Source organism: Crocodylus siamensis, chromosome 9 (genome assembly GCF_052110815.1).
Source record: "Crocodylus siamensis isolate JL-2025a chromosome 9, ASM5211081v1, whole genome shotgun sequence".
In the NCBI taxonomy this organism is placed as follows: domain Eukaryota; kingdom Metazoa; phylum Chordata; order Crocodylia; family Crocodylidae; genus Crocodylus; species Crocodylus siamensis.
Genome location: NC_143403.1, coordinates 38,232,211 through 38,251,851, shown reverse-complemented (window position 1 = coordinate 38,251,851; position 19,641 = coordinate 38,232,211). Strand labels below are relative to the sequence as shown.

At 45.0% G+C, this 19,641-nt stretch overlaps 1 protein-coding gene and 1 non-coding gene across 11 annotated transcripts in view; both read left to right on the top strand.

Moving 5' to 3' along the window:
• CNOT1 (CCR4-NOT transcription complex subunit 1) overlaps positions 1 to 19,641 on the top strand; it is a 104,019-nt gene that overhangs the window by 31,310 nt on the left and 53,068 nt on the right. For 3 of the 10 annotated variants that reach the window (XM_090062149.1, XM_090062145.1, XM_090062140.1), the window contains exons 11-19: positions 1,264 to 1,434; positions 4,004 to 4,131; positions 4,765 to 5,005; positions 12,213 to 12,332; positions 12,959 to 13,081; positions 13,306 to 13,457; positions 16,469 to 16,619; positions 18,324 to 18,525; positions 19,023 to 19,169. In XM_090062149.1, the coding sequence (XP_089918275.1) occupies positions 1,264 to 1,434; positions 4,004 to 4,131; positions 4,765 to 5,005; positions 12,213 to 12,332; positions 12,959 to 13,081; positions 13,306 to 13,457; positions 16,469 to 16,619; positions 18,324 to 18,525; positions 19,023 to 19,169 (1,435 nt within the window). The remainder of the gene's footprint in view (positions 1 to 1,263; positions 1,435 to 4,003; positions 4,132 to 4,764; positions 5,006 to 12,212; positions 12,333 to 12,958; positions 13,082 to 13,305; positions 13,458 to 16,468; positions 16,620 to 18,323; positions 18,526 to 19,022; positions 19,170 to 19,641) is intronic. The other 7 variants (XM_090062150.1, XM_090062144.1, XM_090062146.1 and 4 more) reach the window with 4 other exon arrangements.
• Positions 16,949 to 17,084, top strand: LOC149857369 (small nucleolar RNA SNORA50). Its single transcript, XR_016444363.1, has one exon. It is a non-coding gene; the product is annotated as a small nucleolar RNA SNORA50 (small nucleolar RNA).

Sequence of the window (19,641 nt, the reverse complement as noted above, 5' to 3'; positions counted from 1 at the left end):
TTCCACTGATTCCCTCTTTTTCTACTCTCTCTTATCCCTTTTCCTGTCAGATGCTGCTCAGACTCTGTTCCCTCATGCAGCACAGCACATGGAAACACAACCCTTGCTGGGCCACACAGAGGTGGTGGTGTTGCTGATTGATCGGCTAGGCAGGGAAGTGGGTTTCCTTGTGCTTAGTACACAGGGGGCAGTTCTAGCCCTGGAGCTGAGCTGTGCCTGGCAGTAAGAGGTGGGAAAGGGATGGGGGGTGGGGACAGAAGCTGCAGAAGGCAAGCGGAGCTGAAGGCAGGCAGCTGCTGTGCGTCCAACTGTGGCCCCAATCCAGCTTCAGAGCTAGTCAGCCACAACAGCCACCTGTTTCCTTTCCCCCTCCCCACCTTTTATATGTGAATTTAAGATGAGTGGCTTTCCCCCATGCTGACTGTTATATTGGCATGGCCTTTCTTCTCCTTTCTAGCCACTTTTTTTTTTTTTTTTTTTTTTTTTAACCTGTGACACTTTAAAGGGTGATCTTGTGTATTGCCTCCTGTGACTGTATGTGGATTTAGAGTGGTAATTTACGGGATTCCTTGGGTACATGCGAGTGTGGAATCACTGGACTGGAATCGCAAGCCCAAGGAGACCTCATTCAGGTCTGAGGAGTCATGACTTAATAATAGGAGCAACAAACCTGGAGAACTACATCTTGGTAACTAACTTATTCTCAGATCCAGGCTTGCCTTTTCAAGATGCTTTTTAACAGCTGTATTCCTTTGCTTTTGATTATCAGAACTCAGGAATGCTTTGTTAATTTGAGGGAAATTTCACATTATAGCTTAACTTCAAAAACCAGCATAGAAAGCTTTTTCTTTTTTGGAAGCAGTCTTGCTGGAGAGCTTGCCACCAAAACGTTAAGTTCTGCCTCATAACAGGTCAGACTCTGCTTCCTCAGGCTGCAGAGTAAAAGAGAGCTCATTGAAAGGAGTGACAAGTATGTACATCAAGGAAAAGAATCCAGTGGGTATCTCCTCTCTCCTGCTGTTCAGTTTTGTCCCCATTTAACATTTAGTGGAAGAATAAGACCTAGCCGTAGACATAAATAACCTAGAATATATTTGAATAACAGTCCAAGCTAAATAAGCTGATTTTAAACCAGGTTTCTTCACTTTGTAAATAAGTTGGACAGATATTTCTATTAACTGCAGTATTTATGCCACAGGGTTTTCATGGGAAGTATGGGAAATTTTTGTAGATACTGAGTGTTTTGTCTCTTGCTAATTGCAGAATCCTAGTTTGAACTTCAAGGAAGTAACCTATGAATTGGACCACCCAGGGTTTCAAATCCGTGACAACAAGGGTCTGCAGATTGTGGTGTTCGGCATCCAGAGAGGGCTAGGCATGGAAGTCTTCCCAGTTGATCTCATATATAGGCCTTGGAAACATGCAGAGGGCCAGGTAAGCTTATTTTGGCAGCTCTTCCCAAAGTTTGTAATGCTGTTAGCAAGTTTTATGTAGCAAACCTTTAATAGTTATGATGCTGCTGGTTTTTGGTACCTTTTCTGAGACTGAAAACATTGAGGTAGGTAATGAAAAATGCAGTTGATGTGTTACAAGACCAATCTTAGAACTAATAGAAAGCTGAATCTGTTTTATTTGTTTTCCTGAACTTTCCTGGAGTGACTACACCTCCTTGGCCTGTAACTGAACTGCAGCTAGATTTACAGGTGTATAGCTAGTTTTATCTTTGAGCTATCTAGCTGGTCACCCATGGGCCATACGTGACCATCACTCCCCTTACCTCCCTTCTCCCCTCCCCCCATTGTTCTGGCTGTTGGCTGTAACAGCAGGCACAACTGCTCCCACTCCCTCTGGCTTTCATTGGTTGCCCTTGCTGGAAGGGTTAGCACAGTGCACCAAGGTGGCTGAGTAAGCTTGGGGGTGTGGGTACAGGGCACAACAGTGGGGGTGAAGTTGTGGGCATGATGTGCAAGCCAGGGGCGTTTGGCTCTCCCTGGTGCAGCCTGTGGAGTGTTCTGCTTGTGGCTATTTAGAAGGGTAAGGGTTATAGCATATGGTCAAAGCTGAAGGGTTCATCTGTGTTAACAGGGGGGCCTGCTCGGGGCTGATCTCCGTGCAGCCTGCCGACCTGTTCTTGGGCTAACTGCTTGCTTTCTCGCTCGCTGCGCCTTGATCTTAATTGATTAATAAAGTTGTTAATTAAGCAGGAGGCTGCCCATTCTCTGCCCTGCTGCCAGGGGGCACTATCTGCGGCTCCATTCCTCCCCTACACCGCAGTCCAAGCCTCCCAGATGACCTCATGATGTTCTCATATGTGCCAGTCCCCAGCGATGGGGCCCAGAATCCTAATGTAGGACCCCACCTGGGTTCCTCCCTTCAGGCCGACTTTGCCATCAACATACCAGGCCATATCTCCCCGCCACCACTTTGGGTGTGGTCTCCTCACTGGGACCTCTGGCTCACGCTAGCCCTGGCCCACCCCCAGCCCAGTTGGGACCCCAGGGTCCTGGCTCTTGGTTGTCCCTCTTGGTGGGCCTCCTTGCCCTACTGACCCTCCTGGTCCTGGCTCCCACCTGGGCCAATCAGGGGAAGCTCTGGCAGGCCTAGATATGATGGTTACTCTTTTTCCCCGGGGTCCCCCTCTCTGGGTCCTCCTTCATGGAAGTGGGGAGCTGGGGTACTTCACACCACGACTGATGCCTCAGGGTCTCACAGGGGACTCTCACCGCCCCCCCCCCTCTGCCCCAGGCAGCAGGTCATGGTGGTACTACAGGTGTTAATTTTGACCCACACTCTGCCTCCCAATGGTGGAGGACTTATCGGGGTCGACTCGGTTCACGCTCTCTCTGGCTGAGCCCCTATTCTTCCTTCGCTGGGCTTCACATCTTTGCCCCTCACACCGGGGCTTCTACTGGGGTTTCTCACTGCTGCCCCCCTGCCCCACCCCTGGGGGCTTCTTACACTGCCCCCCCTCAGCCCTGGGGGCTTCACACGCTGCCTCCCCCCACCACTGGGGGCTTCACATCATTCATAATGCCCCCCCTACTCGGGGTCTCAGGTCTTCCCTCCTCCATTGGGCTAAGGGGGCTGTAGCTGTGCATGGCCCCAACTCTCCTCCTCAGGGTCTTGAACCTCCACAGGGCTCAGACAGCCTCAGCCTTACCTGCCCTCCAACTCTCCACTCCCCTTCTCGGGGCTTACGCCCCCACAGCTACCACCGATGGAATGCACCCCACCCGAAGGTGAGGGCTAGGGGTTAAGGCACCTCAACCCGCCTTTCACCAGGGTGGTAACTGGCCTGGCATTTCTTAGGGGCTCCTGTGCCACTGGGAGCCCCACCAGGCCACGCACTCCAGGCAGGGTGTAGTTTCAGGTTGTACCCAGGACCAGGAGCCTCCTACCATCCCCTACAGCTCCTCCCTTACCTCTGGATGAAACTCAGCGGACCTCTGACCAGGCGGTGTTGTTGTCTGCCCTCCAGCAGCCAAACTGCCCTGTCTGTATAGGCAGTCCTGAACCTTAAATGGCTGCCCTCATTAGGCACCTGGAGGCTGCCAGCTCCAGGGCCTTAAAGTGGCAGGCCCACACAGTGCCCTGCCACAATCTGCATTGATTGCTCTTTTTAAGTAGTGTAGTTAGTACACTTCCAATTTGTGATGTGGATGAGACCAGACCTGTTCTGTAACTACTTTATTTTGAGATCTTTATCTGAGGAAATAAAGTTAATGCTCAGCCGTCTGGACAAACTAGATTACTTTGTAACCAAATCCTCTGACAACTATATTTATTACAAAGAAAATTGTTAGGAGTAAATTTTCATTCTTAAGAGAAATCTAGTTTTACACAAAACACTTCACATAGTAACCTTTGGCTCTATTCTGCTGCTGTGTTGATTAGCGGTTCCTTAGAAAAATCTCAGTATCATGTATAGTGGTTGATGGGCAAGGAGGCTGTAATTTGCCTGAAGGTCTAAAGTAACTTTTTTATTATTATTATTTTGTTATAGCTCTCCTTCATTCAGCATTCCCTCATAAATCCAGAGATCTTCTGTTTTGCTGACTACCCCTGTCATACTGTTGCCACAGACATCCTTAAAGCGCCACCAGAGGATGACAATCGAGAAATTGCCACATGGTAAATCTCATGCAACTGTGTTTGTTTCTATTGGCTTAGAATATGATTACTTTTGCTGTGGCTTTTGTTTTTAAATTGTTTGGTCTTTTTGGAGCTACATGCACGTTCCAGCAGATCAGCCACTAAATACCTATTTTGCATGTAACTGGCTCTTGCATTGTCAAAACATTTCCAGTGTACACCCATGGTAACACTTGAAAAGCAGGCTGCTGGTTGTTTTCACTGGATTCTTTTAGGATGAAATTTCCAGAGAGCTAATGTATTTTGGCAGATTCTGTGCGCTGAGCAGAGGGAGTCGTTGAATATTGAACCTGAAACATCGGAGTTGGGGAGGGAATCTTTCCTTCCCCCTCCCCTTTGGCTAATGCCCCTTAATCCTCCCTCCTTTTTTTCAAGGGAGTAGCTGATTCTTAGCCTCCTTTTTTTTACACAATTGTATAAACAACATTTAATTACTAATCTGTCCAGAATGTTCTTGATGCATGACCAAAAGTGCATAATGAACTGTAGCACTTGAATGCAGTTCACTTATTTATAACTGGCATTAGATCATATCGGCATGTCATTGACCCTTAATGCTTAGTCGATCAGGATCCTGTTAGTCAATGAGTTTGTAACTTTTTTTTTTGTTAGGAAGAGCCTGGATTTGATCGAATCCTTGCTGCGTTTGGCAGAGGTGGGGCAGTATGAGCAGGTTAAGCAGCTCTTCAGTTTTCCTATCAAGCACTGCCCAGACATGTTGGTATTGGCCTTATTACAGATCAACACTTCCTGGCATACCTTGCGCCATGAGCTCATCTCTACACTTATGCCAATTTTTCTTGGCAATCACCCCAACTCTGCCATTATTTTGCACTATGCATGGCATGGACAGGTAAGTGTTTCACCTTGAGTACTTACATGGTTTAATTACTTCACTTTAGAAGATTGCTAGTTAGATCGATCTGGCAGTTGAGACAGCAGAATTTGAAGTGTTTCTTCACTTGTGACAAAGGTGGTGAAAAAACTCCTAATTAGATGTTCAGTACTTTCTGTAAAATTGCAGACTGTTGGTGATTTACTTTCCATCCCTATCTTTAGGCAACTTGCTGTGATTTTAGTCCTCTTACACTAGGTATTAGGCCTGTGAGAACAGGGAAGTATTCAATTCATATTCAGCCAGTCGGAGGACAGCAATTTGATTCGGATCACTGTCTCAGAAAGGTTTGGTGATTCGGCCATGGACTATAATGGGGAATCACTGAAATGCCTATAACTTTGTCACCTTTTGGCAGATTTGGATGAAAACAGCAGGGATGGTAGCCCCTTTTGAGGGCATGAAACCTGCTAAATTTCAAGGGGTGCAGGGGTTTCTGGGAAACTGCACCTCAAGCTTCTGAAAGTGAAATTCGTGACCTGTGTATGTTAAGGCACAGCAGGATGAAACCTGCAGGGATGGTAGCCTGTAACGGGGCCTTCCTGGAGCCTTAGATATCCACCTGCTCACCTGTTGCTGGGCCAACTGCGCACCCCTCTTTCTCTTGCCATGCCTTGATGGAACACAGATTCAGATGTTTCCCTAGTTGGAGGCTGCCTATTTAGGTGTCTTGGAGAGACATCCATTCTGCAGCTCCATACCTTCTGTACACCACAGCCCATGCCTCGCACGTTGCATTCTTCACCCCCTCCAGCTGTGGTGCTCTCTCTGGGACCTTTGGCTCTCCCTTGGGCCCTGGCCCTGCCTTCAGGCCAGTTGGAATCCCAAGCCTCTTGCTCTAGGCGTTCCTCGCAGTGAGCCCCTGGCCCTCTGACCCCCTGACCCTGCTTTGGGTCCTGGCCCCAGCATGAACCAGTGGAGGGTACCTCTGATTATATTTTATTAGACCAACTGAATAGTTGGAGAAATATATCTTAGCAAGCTTTTGAGTTTAAAAACCCTTCATCAGGCTGAGGAAGCATCTGGTTGGTGTGTGTGCTCTTCCTGAACGGAATGAATAGTAAAGAAGCCAGAGGCTGGCAAGCAATGCGGGCAAGAAAGCCAGTCAGTGAAAATGTAAATTGAGGTGTCAGGGTGAGGGACAGGCTGGTGGGGTAGGGATGGGGAAGGGAGATGTAGCAGGTAAAAGAGAGGTACCTGGGGAGTCAGATGTCGGGCAGGTTATAGTGCGTCATAAATCCAGTGTTTATATTGAGTCCATGAGTTTCTGTATGTAGTAGGCCTGTGCAAAGTGGCTAGTATTGGATTTGGATTCAGTGATTTGATTCGGGGGGAGGAAGGCCAATCCCCCGTCTGCTCTCCTAGCTTGGCAGTGACCGGCTGCCCTGCCTGCCCCAGCTCCCAACACTTTGCGGGGGGGAAAAAAAAGCCCTGGCTCACAAGGTGTTACCAGGTGAGGGAGGGGTGATTCCCCACTTCCCCATGCTGCATGGGGGCCTCTGCACAAGCCCCCTGCCCCCCTCCTTCTTCCCCAGCCCGCCCATGGCAGCCCTGCCTGCTGTGGCTCCAGCCCTTAAGAAAAACAAAACCCCAAAAAACCCCATACTCCTGCCTGGTGGGGGGTAATCCCTGCACCACATGGGAGGCTCTTCCACGAACCCCCCTGAGGCAGCTGTAGGCACCAGTGAATCCAAGGGGTTTTTTTCTGGGTTTTTTTCTTTGGGGGTTTTTTTTTTTTTTCCCCTTAAAGGGCCAGAGCTGGGGCAGGCAGGGCAGCCATGGGGTGCAGGGTGGGATTGAGGGAGCTCGTGAAGTAGGGGGCAGCAGGGATCTCCCCCCTGCCTGGCAGCACCCAGTAAGTTGGGGCTTTTTTAAAGCACCTGGAGCTAGGGTGGGTAGGGCATCAGGCAGGGGTTAGGGGGACTAGGGGAGCAGGCAGGGGCTGGCAGGGGTCCCCCCATGGTCCCCTCCCCTGCCCCCTACTTACCAGCTCCGAGTCGAGCTGCAGTTCTCTGCTGCAGCCACTGAGGACTGTCTGAGTCATTGAAGCTCTCCGAATCTTCAGAAAAGATTCGGAGAGCTTTAAATTGATTTGGACCTTTTTATTAGTCCCCTGATTCGATTCAGATTTGGAGATTCAGCCACCAAATCGAGCCAAATCTCCTCTGAATCAAATCGGCACCCGAAGCTTCTCATGGCACTAATATCTAGGAGATTGACGAAGTGAAGTTCATAGGCTTGTCTATGAAAAGTGGTTTGTAAGGCGCACTGGGATGAAACCAGCAGGGATGGTAGCCTGTAACAGAGGGCCTTCCCAGTGCTGGCTAGATCTCTGCCTGCCTACCTGTTTCTGGGCCAGCTGCCCACCCCTCTGTTGACTGCCATGCCTTGGTGGAAAACTGATTCAGATGTTTCCCAGGTGGGAGGCTGCCAGTTTAGGCCCCTGATGCCTAGGGGTGACATAAATCTGTTCTGCAGCTCCATACCTCCCCTAACACTGCAGCATATGCCTCATAGGTGGCATCCCAGACAGCTAAGCTCGCCTGGAACTTTGCACCTCCACTGTAACCAGAAAGCCTTAGGCTTCTCGAAGATTGTACAGGTCTGGGCTTTCCCTAGCCGGGACTGCGTGCATGTAGTGGCTGGAGGTTACAAAGTGCCTCCTACCCACCTGTCACCAGGGAGTTTTGTGGTCCTGGCACTTCTTGGGGGGCTGCTGTGCCACCGGCAGTCCTACCAGGTCTCCCGACCCTGGCAGGATGCAATTTTAGGTCATACCCAGGACCTGGGGCTTCCTTCCCCATAATCCCAGCCCATACCTCCAAATTCATCCTGGCACAGGAGCTCAGCCGGAAGATGTTCTTCCCCTCCTGGCTAGTGATGCAGTGAGTGCCACCTCCAGCACTGAGAGCGGAGCATTAAATGGTTTGGTTTTATTTTCTTTTGTTTTTTAAAAAGAAGGAAATGTGTGGGGACAGGGTGTGGAGAGTGCCAATCGCTTTGCATGTGCAGCTTGGGAAATCCAAGCAGCAGGGGGTTCACCTTGAGGAACACCAGCTGCTCTACCAACCAAGATCTAAGGAGGTGCGGTGGAGTGTAACTACATCCCCAGCAATGCTGTACACCCTCTTGCTTGGAATGCTGGTCAGTGAACAGGGCAGATGTTCCCAGGCAACCTTGGCCAGATCCTGCCACATCTGGCTGTGGCTTGCTTGATAGGCCAAGGGGTTGCAGTCTAGCAGCTCCACATCCTTGGTGAGATTAGGTAGCTACTGAAGCATCAGCACTACCTGCCCAAGGCTGGGGTCTGGTGCCTCTGGACCCCTACACTGAAGCCATGCCCTTGGTCCACATTGGCAGCGGCTGGTATGTAGGAGACTGGCTGGGGCTGGGAGTGCTGGCACAGGAAGGTGGATCCCGTTCTTCCCCGTCTCCGTGTCTGCCTCCCAGACTCTGTTGAACAGCACCTTTGTCCAGTGATCGAGGATTTTTGGTGCTGCACATGCTTCCCTTCACCCTTGGGTTGCGCATGCCTGTCAGCATGTGGGCTGTACTGGACTGCAGTGGATCCAGCCATTTTTTGATGCCCTCCTTCAGCTACTTCACCAGTGCCTGCACCTCTGGTGAAATTGGCTTGCCCCAGCCAGGAACATTGATCCCATGGAACTTCTCCATTTGGTTCTCAAACTCCTTGACTATAGGGATCACCTGGCTAAGGAGGGCATCACCAATGCTGAGGGTCTTGGTGGCCCTTATTATAAAATACTTCCCTTGTACTGGCTGATGCATGCTGAGGGTTTAAAAAATGGCTACTGTCTTGTTGTGGATACAGGAAATAGAGAGAGTATTATTTTGGGAATATATAAACTCTTACAATTCAGTCCATAAGACACATGAGTACATTTTGACATAAATATATGCCTGGGCTTTTTGCAGCTTCCTCTGAAACATCCAGCCTTACCTCTGACAGGAGTCTGTAAAATAATGCAGTTGGTCTATGATACTACAGTACTGTTTTGTAAATTGAATTGCCGTAAAGGGGGAGAGTGCATGCATATACGCAAAAGGAAAGCCTACAAAGGATGGAGGATGGGATTCGCCTCCAAGGAGGATTACTCCGCGCTGGTCTGGTCCTGCAGGGACCAAACCAGGAAAGCCAAGGCTGCAACTGAACTCCAACTAGCTTCAGGCATCAAGGACAACAAAAAGTCCTTTTTCAGATATGTGGGGAGCCAGAGGAAAAGCAAGGGCAATGTTGGACCCCTGCTAAACCAGATGGGGCAACTGACGCCCAGGAAAAAGCCAACCTATTAAATAGGTACTTTGCGTCAGTCTTTCATCAGTCACATGGGATGCCCATGCCTGCTATGGGACAGGGAAATCTGGGTGAGGGGGATCCCCTACCCTCCATCAATGCTGACCTCGTGAAGGAACACCTTGAGAAGCTGGATACCTTCAAGTCAGCCGGCCCTGACAATCTGCACCCCAGGGTACTCAAGGAGCTGGCGAGCGTCATAGCCCAGCCCCTGGCACGGATCTTTGAAAACTCCTGGCGCTCTGGTGTAGTGTCCGAAGACTGGAAGAAGGCCAATGTGGTGCCGATCTTCAAGAAAGGGAGGAGAGTGGATCCGGCTAACTACAGGCCCATTAGCCTGACTTCTATCCTGGGGAAGATCTTAGAAAAGTTTATTAAGGAGGCCATCCTTGAGGGACTGGCCCAGGCTAACATTCTAAGGGACAGCCAGCACGGGTTTGTTGCGGGTAGGTCTTGTTTGACCAATCTCATTTCCTTCTATGACCAGGTGACCTATCACCTGGACAAGGGAGAAGAGATTGATGTCATATATCTTGACTTCAGAAAAGCTTTTGATCTGGTATCCCATGATCACCTCTTGGCCAAACTGGCCAGTTGTGGCCTTGGCTCCACCACGATCCGCTGGCTGGGAAATTTGGCTTCGTGGTCGGACCCAGAGGGCTGTAATTGATGGCAGTCACTCATCATGGTGCCCTGTGACCAGTGGGGTCCCTCAGGGCTCTGTCCTGGGACCCATACTGTTCAACATCTTCATTAACGATGTGGACATTGGAGTCAGGAGTGGACTGGCCAAGTTTGCCGATGACACCAAACTTTGGGGCAAAGCATCCACGCCAGAAGATAGGCGGGTGATCCAGGCTGACCTGGACAAGCTCAGCAAATGGGCAGACGAGAACCTGATGGTGTTTAACACCGATAAATGCAAGGTTCTCCACCTTGGGAGGAAAATCCTGCAGCACCCTTATAGGCTCGGCAGTGCTATGTTGGTTAGCACTACAGAAGAAAAAGACTTGGGGGTCATCATTGACCACAAGATGAACATGAGCCTGCAATGCGATGCTGCGGCTAGTAAAGCGACCAAAACGCTGGCGTGCATCCATAGATGCTTCTCGAGCAAATCCCGGGACGTCATTCTCCCCTTGTACTCGGCCTTGGTGAGGCTGCAGCTGGAGTACTGCGTCCAGTTTTGGGCTCCACAATTCAAAAAGGATGTGGAGAAGCTTGAGAGAGTCCAGAGGAGAGCCACGCGCATGATCAGAGGTCTGGAAAACAGATCTTACGATGACAGGCTGAGAGCCATGGGACTCTTTAGCCTGGAAAAGCGCAGGCTCAGGGGTGATCTGATGGCCACCTATAAGTTTATCAGGGGTGACCACCAGGATGTGGGGGAACGTCTGTTCACCAGAGCGCCCAAGGGATGACGAGGTCAAACGGTCACAAACTCCTGCAAGACCGTTTCAGGCTGGACATAAGGAAGAATTTCTTTACTGTCCGAGCCCCCAAGGTCTGGAACAGTCTGCCATTGGAGGTGGTTCAAGCACCTACATTGAATACCTTCAAGAGTAAATAGGATCCCAGCAAGATAAGCATCCAATGAACCCAGCTGACTTCCTGCCCTTTGGTCAGGGGGCTGGACTCGATCTCCCGAGGTCCCTTCCAGCCCTAATATCTATGAAATCTATATCCTTGTACTGCACGCAATCCTCATGCTTTCCAAGGATAAACAAGTGGACTATTCTGGGATTGTCTTGTCCATGTTATAGCTTTCATCTTAGCTTTCAGGTAGAGTTGTATGAATAGGAGACAAAGAAAAGTTTGCTGTAGAAGAGGCCAACATGCCTCCTAGTCTTCTCTTCATTAGAAATATTACTGTTCTCAAGCATAACACAGGAAAGTAGAGCAGGGTGTCTGAAGCAAGCTAGAAATGGTTTTGTCAACATTCACTGCTCAGGCGGGTTGATGGTTACTACTGACCACCCACAAGTGTTGCAGTCACTGTATGTTTTTCCTAATGTGACTAGTACCTTAAACAAGGGACTAGAGTTCTTAGGATTTTATTGCCAAGCTGGAGCAAGAGCTTTATGCAACAGAGCTTAATACATTAAGTTAAGAGTTTAAAACAACAAAATCTGTAGTTTTCTGATGGCCTTGGTAATAGCATAACTGCAGAATGGTATTTTTGTTTGTTATTGTAGAGTGTTCACAAGATGAGAAACTTGACTAAATGAGGTACTCGTTACCAATGAGAAGCCGTTATTTTAGTATCCTATTTCTACTCTTTTGAACCCGTTTGTGTGTTTTAAGCAATGAAAGGTAGCAAACCACACCTTCTTGATAGTAGGATTATATAGCTTAGCAGAAGCGTAGCCTAGGACTGCCAGTTTTTTCTCTCCCTCCTCCTCACTTGCCCAGTACCCCATGTTGCATTACTTTTCCTTAGGACCGACTTCCAGAGCCTAAAATTTTGCATGAGCTGATGTTCTCAGTTGCCATTCTTATGTAGCTTAGGTAATTAGAGCTGCATATTTCTAGGAATGACATGGGCTGTAAGGTCATTATTTCTACCATTTAGAAGTAAATTTCAAAGATGTAGAATCATTTCCATGTTGTAGTTTTAGTATCTGTGAAGAACATATGTTCAGTATAAAACATAAGGTGTTAACTACATAATTTTCATGTAATCCTCTTTCATCTGTATATAGATACAATATCCTACATAAGAAGAAATACAAATGACCTTAAAAAGTATACCTTGGCAATTGCCTCTCTTTTTTTAAGAATTTTTTTTTTTTTTTTTTTTTAATTTAAAAGCAGCTCAGTAAAGTGGAATCACAATTTAACTTTTCTTAGGGTCAGTCTCCTTCAATTCGCCAACTTATCATGCATGCAATGGCAGAGTGGTACATGAGAGGGGAGCAGTATGATCAGGCAAAACTGTCACGCATTCTTGATGTGGCGCAAGACTTGAAGGTGAGTTTGCGAAGTGCATTTTTAATTTGAGTATCTGAATTATGTAAGAACTTGTTACTTCAATGAGAAAAACCAACCTTAACTTAGAAGTGGCAAAGTTACTGAGCAATGTGTTCTAGTAATACGTTTGGATTGAGGTTAACAAGAATAGCTTCAGTGAGCTTTTAACTGAAAACAGTTGAAGTCGGGATGTGGGCTATTAATTTTTATAGCTGGCTGCATGAACTTTTAATAAAAGTCATTGCATAACTTGTTACATTAAGGTACAGTCAGACTGGATGTGAAGTGCTTGTGTTTGCTGTGTGGAGAGATGTTCGAGATTCCATTTTGTTGTGTGCCAAAGTAGCTCTTTACTTGAGAAGGTCTTTGATTATAAAGTGCTTTTAAAAGTACTGGACCACTTTGTGAAAGGTGCTATGTGCTTTCAGATCTAGAGCACTTGCTTATTCTTACCAAATAAGATAATTCTATTAAATTAATATTGTAAACTTTTTATTGACCCAAGAAATCAGTAGCAGCATGTTTGTATGACTAATTAGTATAAGTACATGGGGATTAGAGAAATCAGGAAAAGAAAAAGGGTATCCTGATATTTTCACTAGTAGTGCTCTAATTTTTTTCTTTAGGCCTTGTCAATGCTGCTCAATGGTACTCCATTTGCCTTTGTTATTGACCTTGCTGCACTTGCCTCTCGACGGGAATACCTCAAGCTTGACAAATGGCTCACAGATAAAATTCGGGAGCATGGGGTAAAGCAGGATTTTTTTTTTTTTAATTTCTGCATTTTATTTTCATTGGCTTAAGTTGCTGCTTTAACAAATATAGCACTGAAGTTGTAGACAGTATTTTTAGTCTTATGGTTCAACACTGAACTAGCAATAGCTTAGTGCAATTCTCTTGCAGTTGCTAAGTTTGAAATTAGTAACTGTTAAGTGAACTTTCTCAAAATTTAAAAGAACTTTTTCTTCCTCAGGAGCCCTTCATCACAGCCTGTATGACTTTCTTAAAGAGACGATGCCCATCTATCCTGGGTGGCCTTGCCCCAGAAAAGGACCAGCCCAAAAGTGCTCAGCTTCCGCCAGAAACTCTAGCGACCATGTTGGCTTGCTTACAAGCTTGTGCCGGGTAAGAGAACTGCATCACTTATAACTTACCTCACTTGCAGACTTGATTGCAGATGCCATAGCTGTAGAATTATTTTAAAACTGTTCAGGAAAATGGTGCAATGTTTCTGTCCATACCTATTCTTAGGCTTTCCTGAGTTTATCCAATAATGCACACTTTTCTTGCAAGGAGTTCCAGGAACTGGGGAGGGGAGGTGAAGGAGTTGGAAAAGAGTGCAGTGAGCCAGGTAATCACAACCTGGCTAGTTAGTCTGACATTAGTCTTGGTTAAAGTAACAAAAGAGTTGTGGTATGGGATTCACTTTTTAAAGAAGTGAAGGAGGAATATAATGTTAACCTGTGTTTTTTTGGGAAATGGGTCTAGTCAAACCCAGCATCATTCTTTCAGACTGCAAATGTGGTTGATTAAAGATAATTGCATTGAAGCAGTACTTCTATAAGGTATTGAGGTAGTATTCCGTGACATTCTGACTAAAAATCGGTGTATGCAGTATAAAAGCTACACAAATGAATTAATACCAGGCTAACTGACCATATGCAAATAGTAGTGAAACATCATCAAATGACAATATTTTCGGTAGGTTCTGCAAGGACTGGAACTAAATCTGATGTCATTCAGTACTTTGATCAGTACCTTAAAAGCAAATATAAAATCACTACAATACTTAGATGGCATAAAAAATTTCAGCTCTCTAAAGCCCTCACTCATGCCACTTTTTTTCTATTTGTTCCTTTGAAGGGGTGCCTATTATGTCCTTTTAATTGTTGCTTTAAGCATTTGAGTCAGTTAGAAAATATGATTAATTGAAGCCAGACTTGGAAGCATATATATAACTTTGATGCAGACCTTTTTAAATCAAAGCTAAAACTCCATAATCTTGGATTTCAGCTGTAATTAGAAACTAGCATTTTAGTAAACCATTTGGTTACAAATTCAGTATTGCAGTAAATCTGAAATCATTGGGGGGCCATCCCACCTCAGTTTTGGTTTAAAATTACACTGTCATGGATCTTCCTCATACCATTTCAGTTGAATCTTGTTTGACTGCATGCCCCAGGAGCTAGTTTTGGGATACTGGACATGTCCTGGAAATTCTTATTTTGAGGTTGGGGGAGAGGAGGTTGCTAGTAGCCAACAGAAAAGGTTGTATTTTATGTAGCTGTATATCTTGAATAAAAAACAAGTAGAACAGTGCTTGGAATGAAGAAATCAAGGAGACCCTAACTTTCAGTAACTCTCCACCTCCCACCCCCTCCAACCCAAAAAACCCTGTTTTAAAATGTGTAACAGATTTGCTCTCAAGGTACTCTGTTCAGAACAGTTACTGGAAAAAAGGGATCTCACACATCAATGAATAGACATTTTGCCATTAGGGTGTCAGTTGATAGTAGCTTTTTCTTTCTTTTTTTAATGAACTATTTGGTGCATTTCAAGACCATTAAAAAGTTGCCACAAGTGTCCCAGTCGATAAAATTGCTGGGAGGGCATTTGTATGTGTAATAAAAATTCCCCTGACCTTTGTGCCATTCCCTCAAGTGAAATAAAAAACCCAGCCACTTCTGATTTGTTCTTTGTCAAAGGAATGAAAGTGGAAAGCTCTATGTCCTGAAATTATCAGTTTGCAGTAGTTGCTTTCCACTTAATTTTCCCATGTCATTCTGATTTCCCCAATACCTGTCGGTGCTAGCTTCTATACCCGCGTGAGGCTGGGGAAGAACCAATGTAGCCATCAGATGGCTCTTATTTACTTGAGAGTTTTAAATCTGCATGCAGTAGGATGAAGAAAATTACTTTGTGTAACTCTGAGGGACCAAAATATTGTGGTTGAGGGCAAAAAATCCAGAAGGGGACTTGGGGTGTTTTTTATGCATGCTCTGGGGTATCAGGGGACAGTAATTAGAGTGGCTTTTGGGAACCACCCTAATAAAATGCCTGCTGTGTTTTGTGTATTCAGCTCATTGAATGAGCTTTAGTTAAACTGCCCCCACTGCAATTTTGAAACTTGGAGACACTGCATACACATGACTCGGAGGCCACTGGAGTGTTATAATTGGAATGCTCTATCAGGCTCAATTCATTCGTTCTAATTAGAATGCATCTGAACAGGCATCAAGCACGTGTATAGGTGCCTACAGGTGAGATGAGGGAGGAAGGGTTTTTTTCTCTTCATAGGCTTTTGTTGGAGGTTCTCGTGTTCCATATTCACTTTAATTTGAAGGGTGGCTGGCTAGATAGCATAGTTTGTTAGTTGTGAAATAAGACTGTGATTACGAACACTGGAAATGTTGAATGTAGCAAAACAATAATGAAGGGGAAGGAGCATGCACAACATAGGAGAAATGGTAGTAGAAAAGAAACCATATTTTTTTCTTATAGAAAAATGAATGAGGGGAAAGAAAAATACTGGAAAGAGGCAAGAGCCTGTTTTAGGCTGTTGTAAACCATTTTCCTGCTTTTGTCAGGATACTGTAATCCATGCGTTCTTAAAGAATTAATAGTGTGCCAGGTTAACCTGGATGTTTCAGAGCATTAGCATGCTTTTGATGGTGTTCTGTAGCCTTTATGACCAATAGAAACTTCTGATCCTACGTGGATCTGCAAGTAAAAATGTATGTATATGAGGCTTTTTCCAAACATATTGATATTTAACCTGTCTAACTTTTCATTACAAATCATATTCAGTCACTTGGCTGTCTTTTAGGTTTTATGATCTAGCATCAATATACTTTAAAATATTTACACTTTTTTTTTAAAGTAGCCTCTGCTGGTTTGCATTTGTGGGTTCTAGAAATTTTGTAGAGCACTGCTATAGTCACTGATCCCCAAGTGGATATCAAGCAAAAAATCTAGCAGCAGTGATATACAGATATTAAAAAGTACACCTGGAATCTTGAGCAAAATGGACAGAAGTTAATTGCCTGAAATTGATCCTTTTGAAGACAAGTTAAACAGACTAGGTTGATCCAGTTTCATGAAATACTATATCATTCATCACTTAATTCTCTTCTCAGGAGTGTTTCTCAGGAGCTATCGGAGACCATCCTCACCATGGTAGCGAACTGCAGTAATGTCATGAACAAAGCTAGACAGCCACCACCTGGAGTCATGCCCAAGGGACGTCCACCTAGTGCTAGCAGTTTGGATGCTATTTCTCCTGTACAGGTAGATAAATGATATGCCACACTTTCAGAACAGAGGTGGTAATTCGTATTCATGTTTGTTGCATAAGTTGGACTCTTAGAATTAAATAATGTTGGTTGGCTCCCTTTAAAGCTTATGCTTGCATGTTTAGATAACTTCGTGTGTTAACTGCGAGATAGTGTGTGTGTAAGGGATTTAGTTAAGAGCTACCTTTCACTGGAATGTTTGTAACAAGTAACTAAAACTTTGTAACATGGGAGCAGTAAAAATGAAATAAAAATTTGGCATAATTAAAATATGCTCGAGGTTTCTTTAAAATGGTAAAGAATTTACATAGATTTTTGAGGATTAAGCACTGCCTTTGAACCTGATGTGTCTTGTTTGTAGCTTCACGGGCCAAGCAACAGTGCTAGAGCATAAGGACTTGTTATAACTGGGGCTCTTCAGCTCTCAACTGAACTGCTCTTTTAAAAACAAGGTACATTTAAGTTACTCCCTGCCACTCACCACCCTTTCCTCCTCTGGGAGCGACACATTCCAAACAGATTTTGCTGCTAGCAACTCCATTCAATGGCAGACTGAAATTCTAAGAAATGGTGAACTCTTTATTAAATTAGTGGCACTTCAGTGTTTAAGGATGTCAAAGGCACTAATGTTCTCTAGGCTAAAGATTTAGAGCAGTTTATTAGAGTGATAAATCAGTAGTGGAAGATACTCTTCAGAGAAAGTGACTAAATATTCTGGCAACTGGCTACAAATGGCCACTGCAAACAAGGGGCTCCTATACACGTGACAGAGCTCTGCTCTAACGTGTTAATTAGCAATTAGGTCTGTTGGAGCATGCTAGTTAGCATGGTCTAGCAGCCTCTGCATCACATGTATTCAGTGTTCCTGCATTTAAAAATGGCAGCAGGGCAACTTTAACTCAAGCACATCAAATGAGCTTTAGTTAAAGTGCTCCCACTGGTATTTTGAGGTGCGGGATGCTGAATACATATGACGCTGTAGGTGCTTTAGAGCAGGTCTCAGAGCCCCTCTAATTAAAGCACCCTCCACCCCTGGAGCACGTGTATAGATGGATGCCCAAGTAGAGCAGTAGACTGGTTTATATAATCAGTTTGTAGCCAGGCTGTCTTCAGGATAGATGAGACAGTTTATCTTTCCTCTCCTAAAATAAGGATTATGTTAATCTGTTTATAGGATGACTATTATTATTGGCCTCTCCCCTGGATTTTAAAGGTTTGTGTAGAAAACCATATTCGGGTGTTTAGTTCCTGGTCCTAGTGGGTTCCCTTAGACCTAATAAAAGATCATGATTGTGAAGTTTCACTACAGCCTTTGTAAATATTCTGATGTGACCTGAAATTGGAGGTCTGTAAGGTGCTGTAGTATCAGACGTATAAGTGTGGCTACTTAATTGGAATTATTGTATTACTCATTTAGCTGTTTGTATCAGTGTCTTGAATGTCCAGGAAGCCTTTAATAGACTTGTTTTTATGATAAGGGGGTTGTAGTGGATATCCGTTGCATCTAAGAAAGTGTTTAGTGTTCTAACATTTTGTAGACGAACAGAACTTGTGGGGGTCACTTGAATGATTTCACAGGCTAAACTTACCATGCAGAAATACTCTTCCGAGGAGTACTTTTGTCATTGCTTTTTTTTTGCCAAGAAAAGAGAGCTGAAAAATGGTTATGGCTGTTTATAATCTGTGTTTCTTTATCCAGATTGACCCGCTTGCTGGGATGGCATCTCTTAGTTTAGGTGGTTCAGCAGCTCCACATACCCAGAGTATGCAAGGCTTCCCTCCTAACTTGGGCTCTGCTTTCAGCACACCTCAGTCACCAGCAAAAGCATTTCCTCCCCTTTCCACCCAAAACCAGACCACAGGTTTTAGTGGCATTGGAGGACTCTCTTCACAGCTTCCAGGTATAACTGTGTGGGTAGATTTGTTTGAATTTTATGTTAACAAAATTGCTTTACATTGCTCTGGTAAAGGTTATTGAGCAAGGAAACCAGTGTTCTACATTTTCTGGGATTTAATCATAAAGCCTATGCTGTTGCTTCAGCACTAAAGTTTTTGGGTAACTGCAACTTAAATCAGTGCTTTATGCTACAGTACAGTTCAAATTACTGGTGTGCTGCTTCTGTATTTAAGTTGAAATGCTTTACCATTTTTAAGATGGTCTGAAATGTGGTGTTAATGCTGGATTTAAATAAAAGGATGGATTTTTAGTCAAAATGAGTTAAAAAGATTAAATGTTTTGATATACTTCTACAGGGTTGTTAAATGATAGTGAAGAGTCAAAGAATTGAATGACATGACCCTGTCTCATGCTAGCTTGTTGTGGCCTGATGAAGTGTTCTGATGCATGCAGCTAGCTAAGAGTGTAAAAGCGGTGACCAGTGCCTTATTTGCTTGTCAGTAGGTGGTCTTACTACGGGTAGCCTGACTGGTATAGGAACTGGGGCCCTTGGCCTCCCTGCAGTGAACAATGATCCATTCGTGCAAAGGAAACTGAGCACATCTGGACTGAACCAGCCTACATTCCAGCAGAGTAAGATGAAACCTTGTAAGTGGTAGTGTTGTCTGTGACTGTGAAGTGTGACTGTGATATGCAGTTAATCTGCATTTTCTTCAGGGAAGGCTGGCAGCTAGGAGTTGGTAAAAGGCAGAGAAATAGGGGTCTTGTATTCAACCTGAAGCATGAAACAGGCTATTTCTGATTTGCTATATTAGAAGCTTACTAATAGCCCATAGGAGTAGAAAAATCTGTTTTGAAACAGTGTATATGTGACAGTGAAGCACTCTGAATCTGCACGAACAGTATTCCATTGCTTTTTGTTCTGCTATATATTGAACAAAATGTATATCCTGCTTCTATAGGGAGTCATATACATTACAAAAATGAAATTCTGTGGAGTAAAATTATCGGAGTTACTTGGGTAAGATCCCTTTCTAGTATAGAACATGAGAGAGATAAATAAGATGCTAAAACTGGGATGAAATAGGCTAATAGCTAACCCATACCAGTGCAGCCAGGT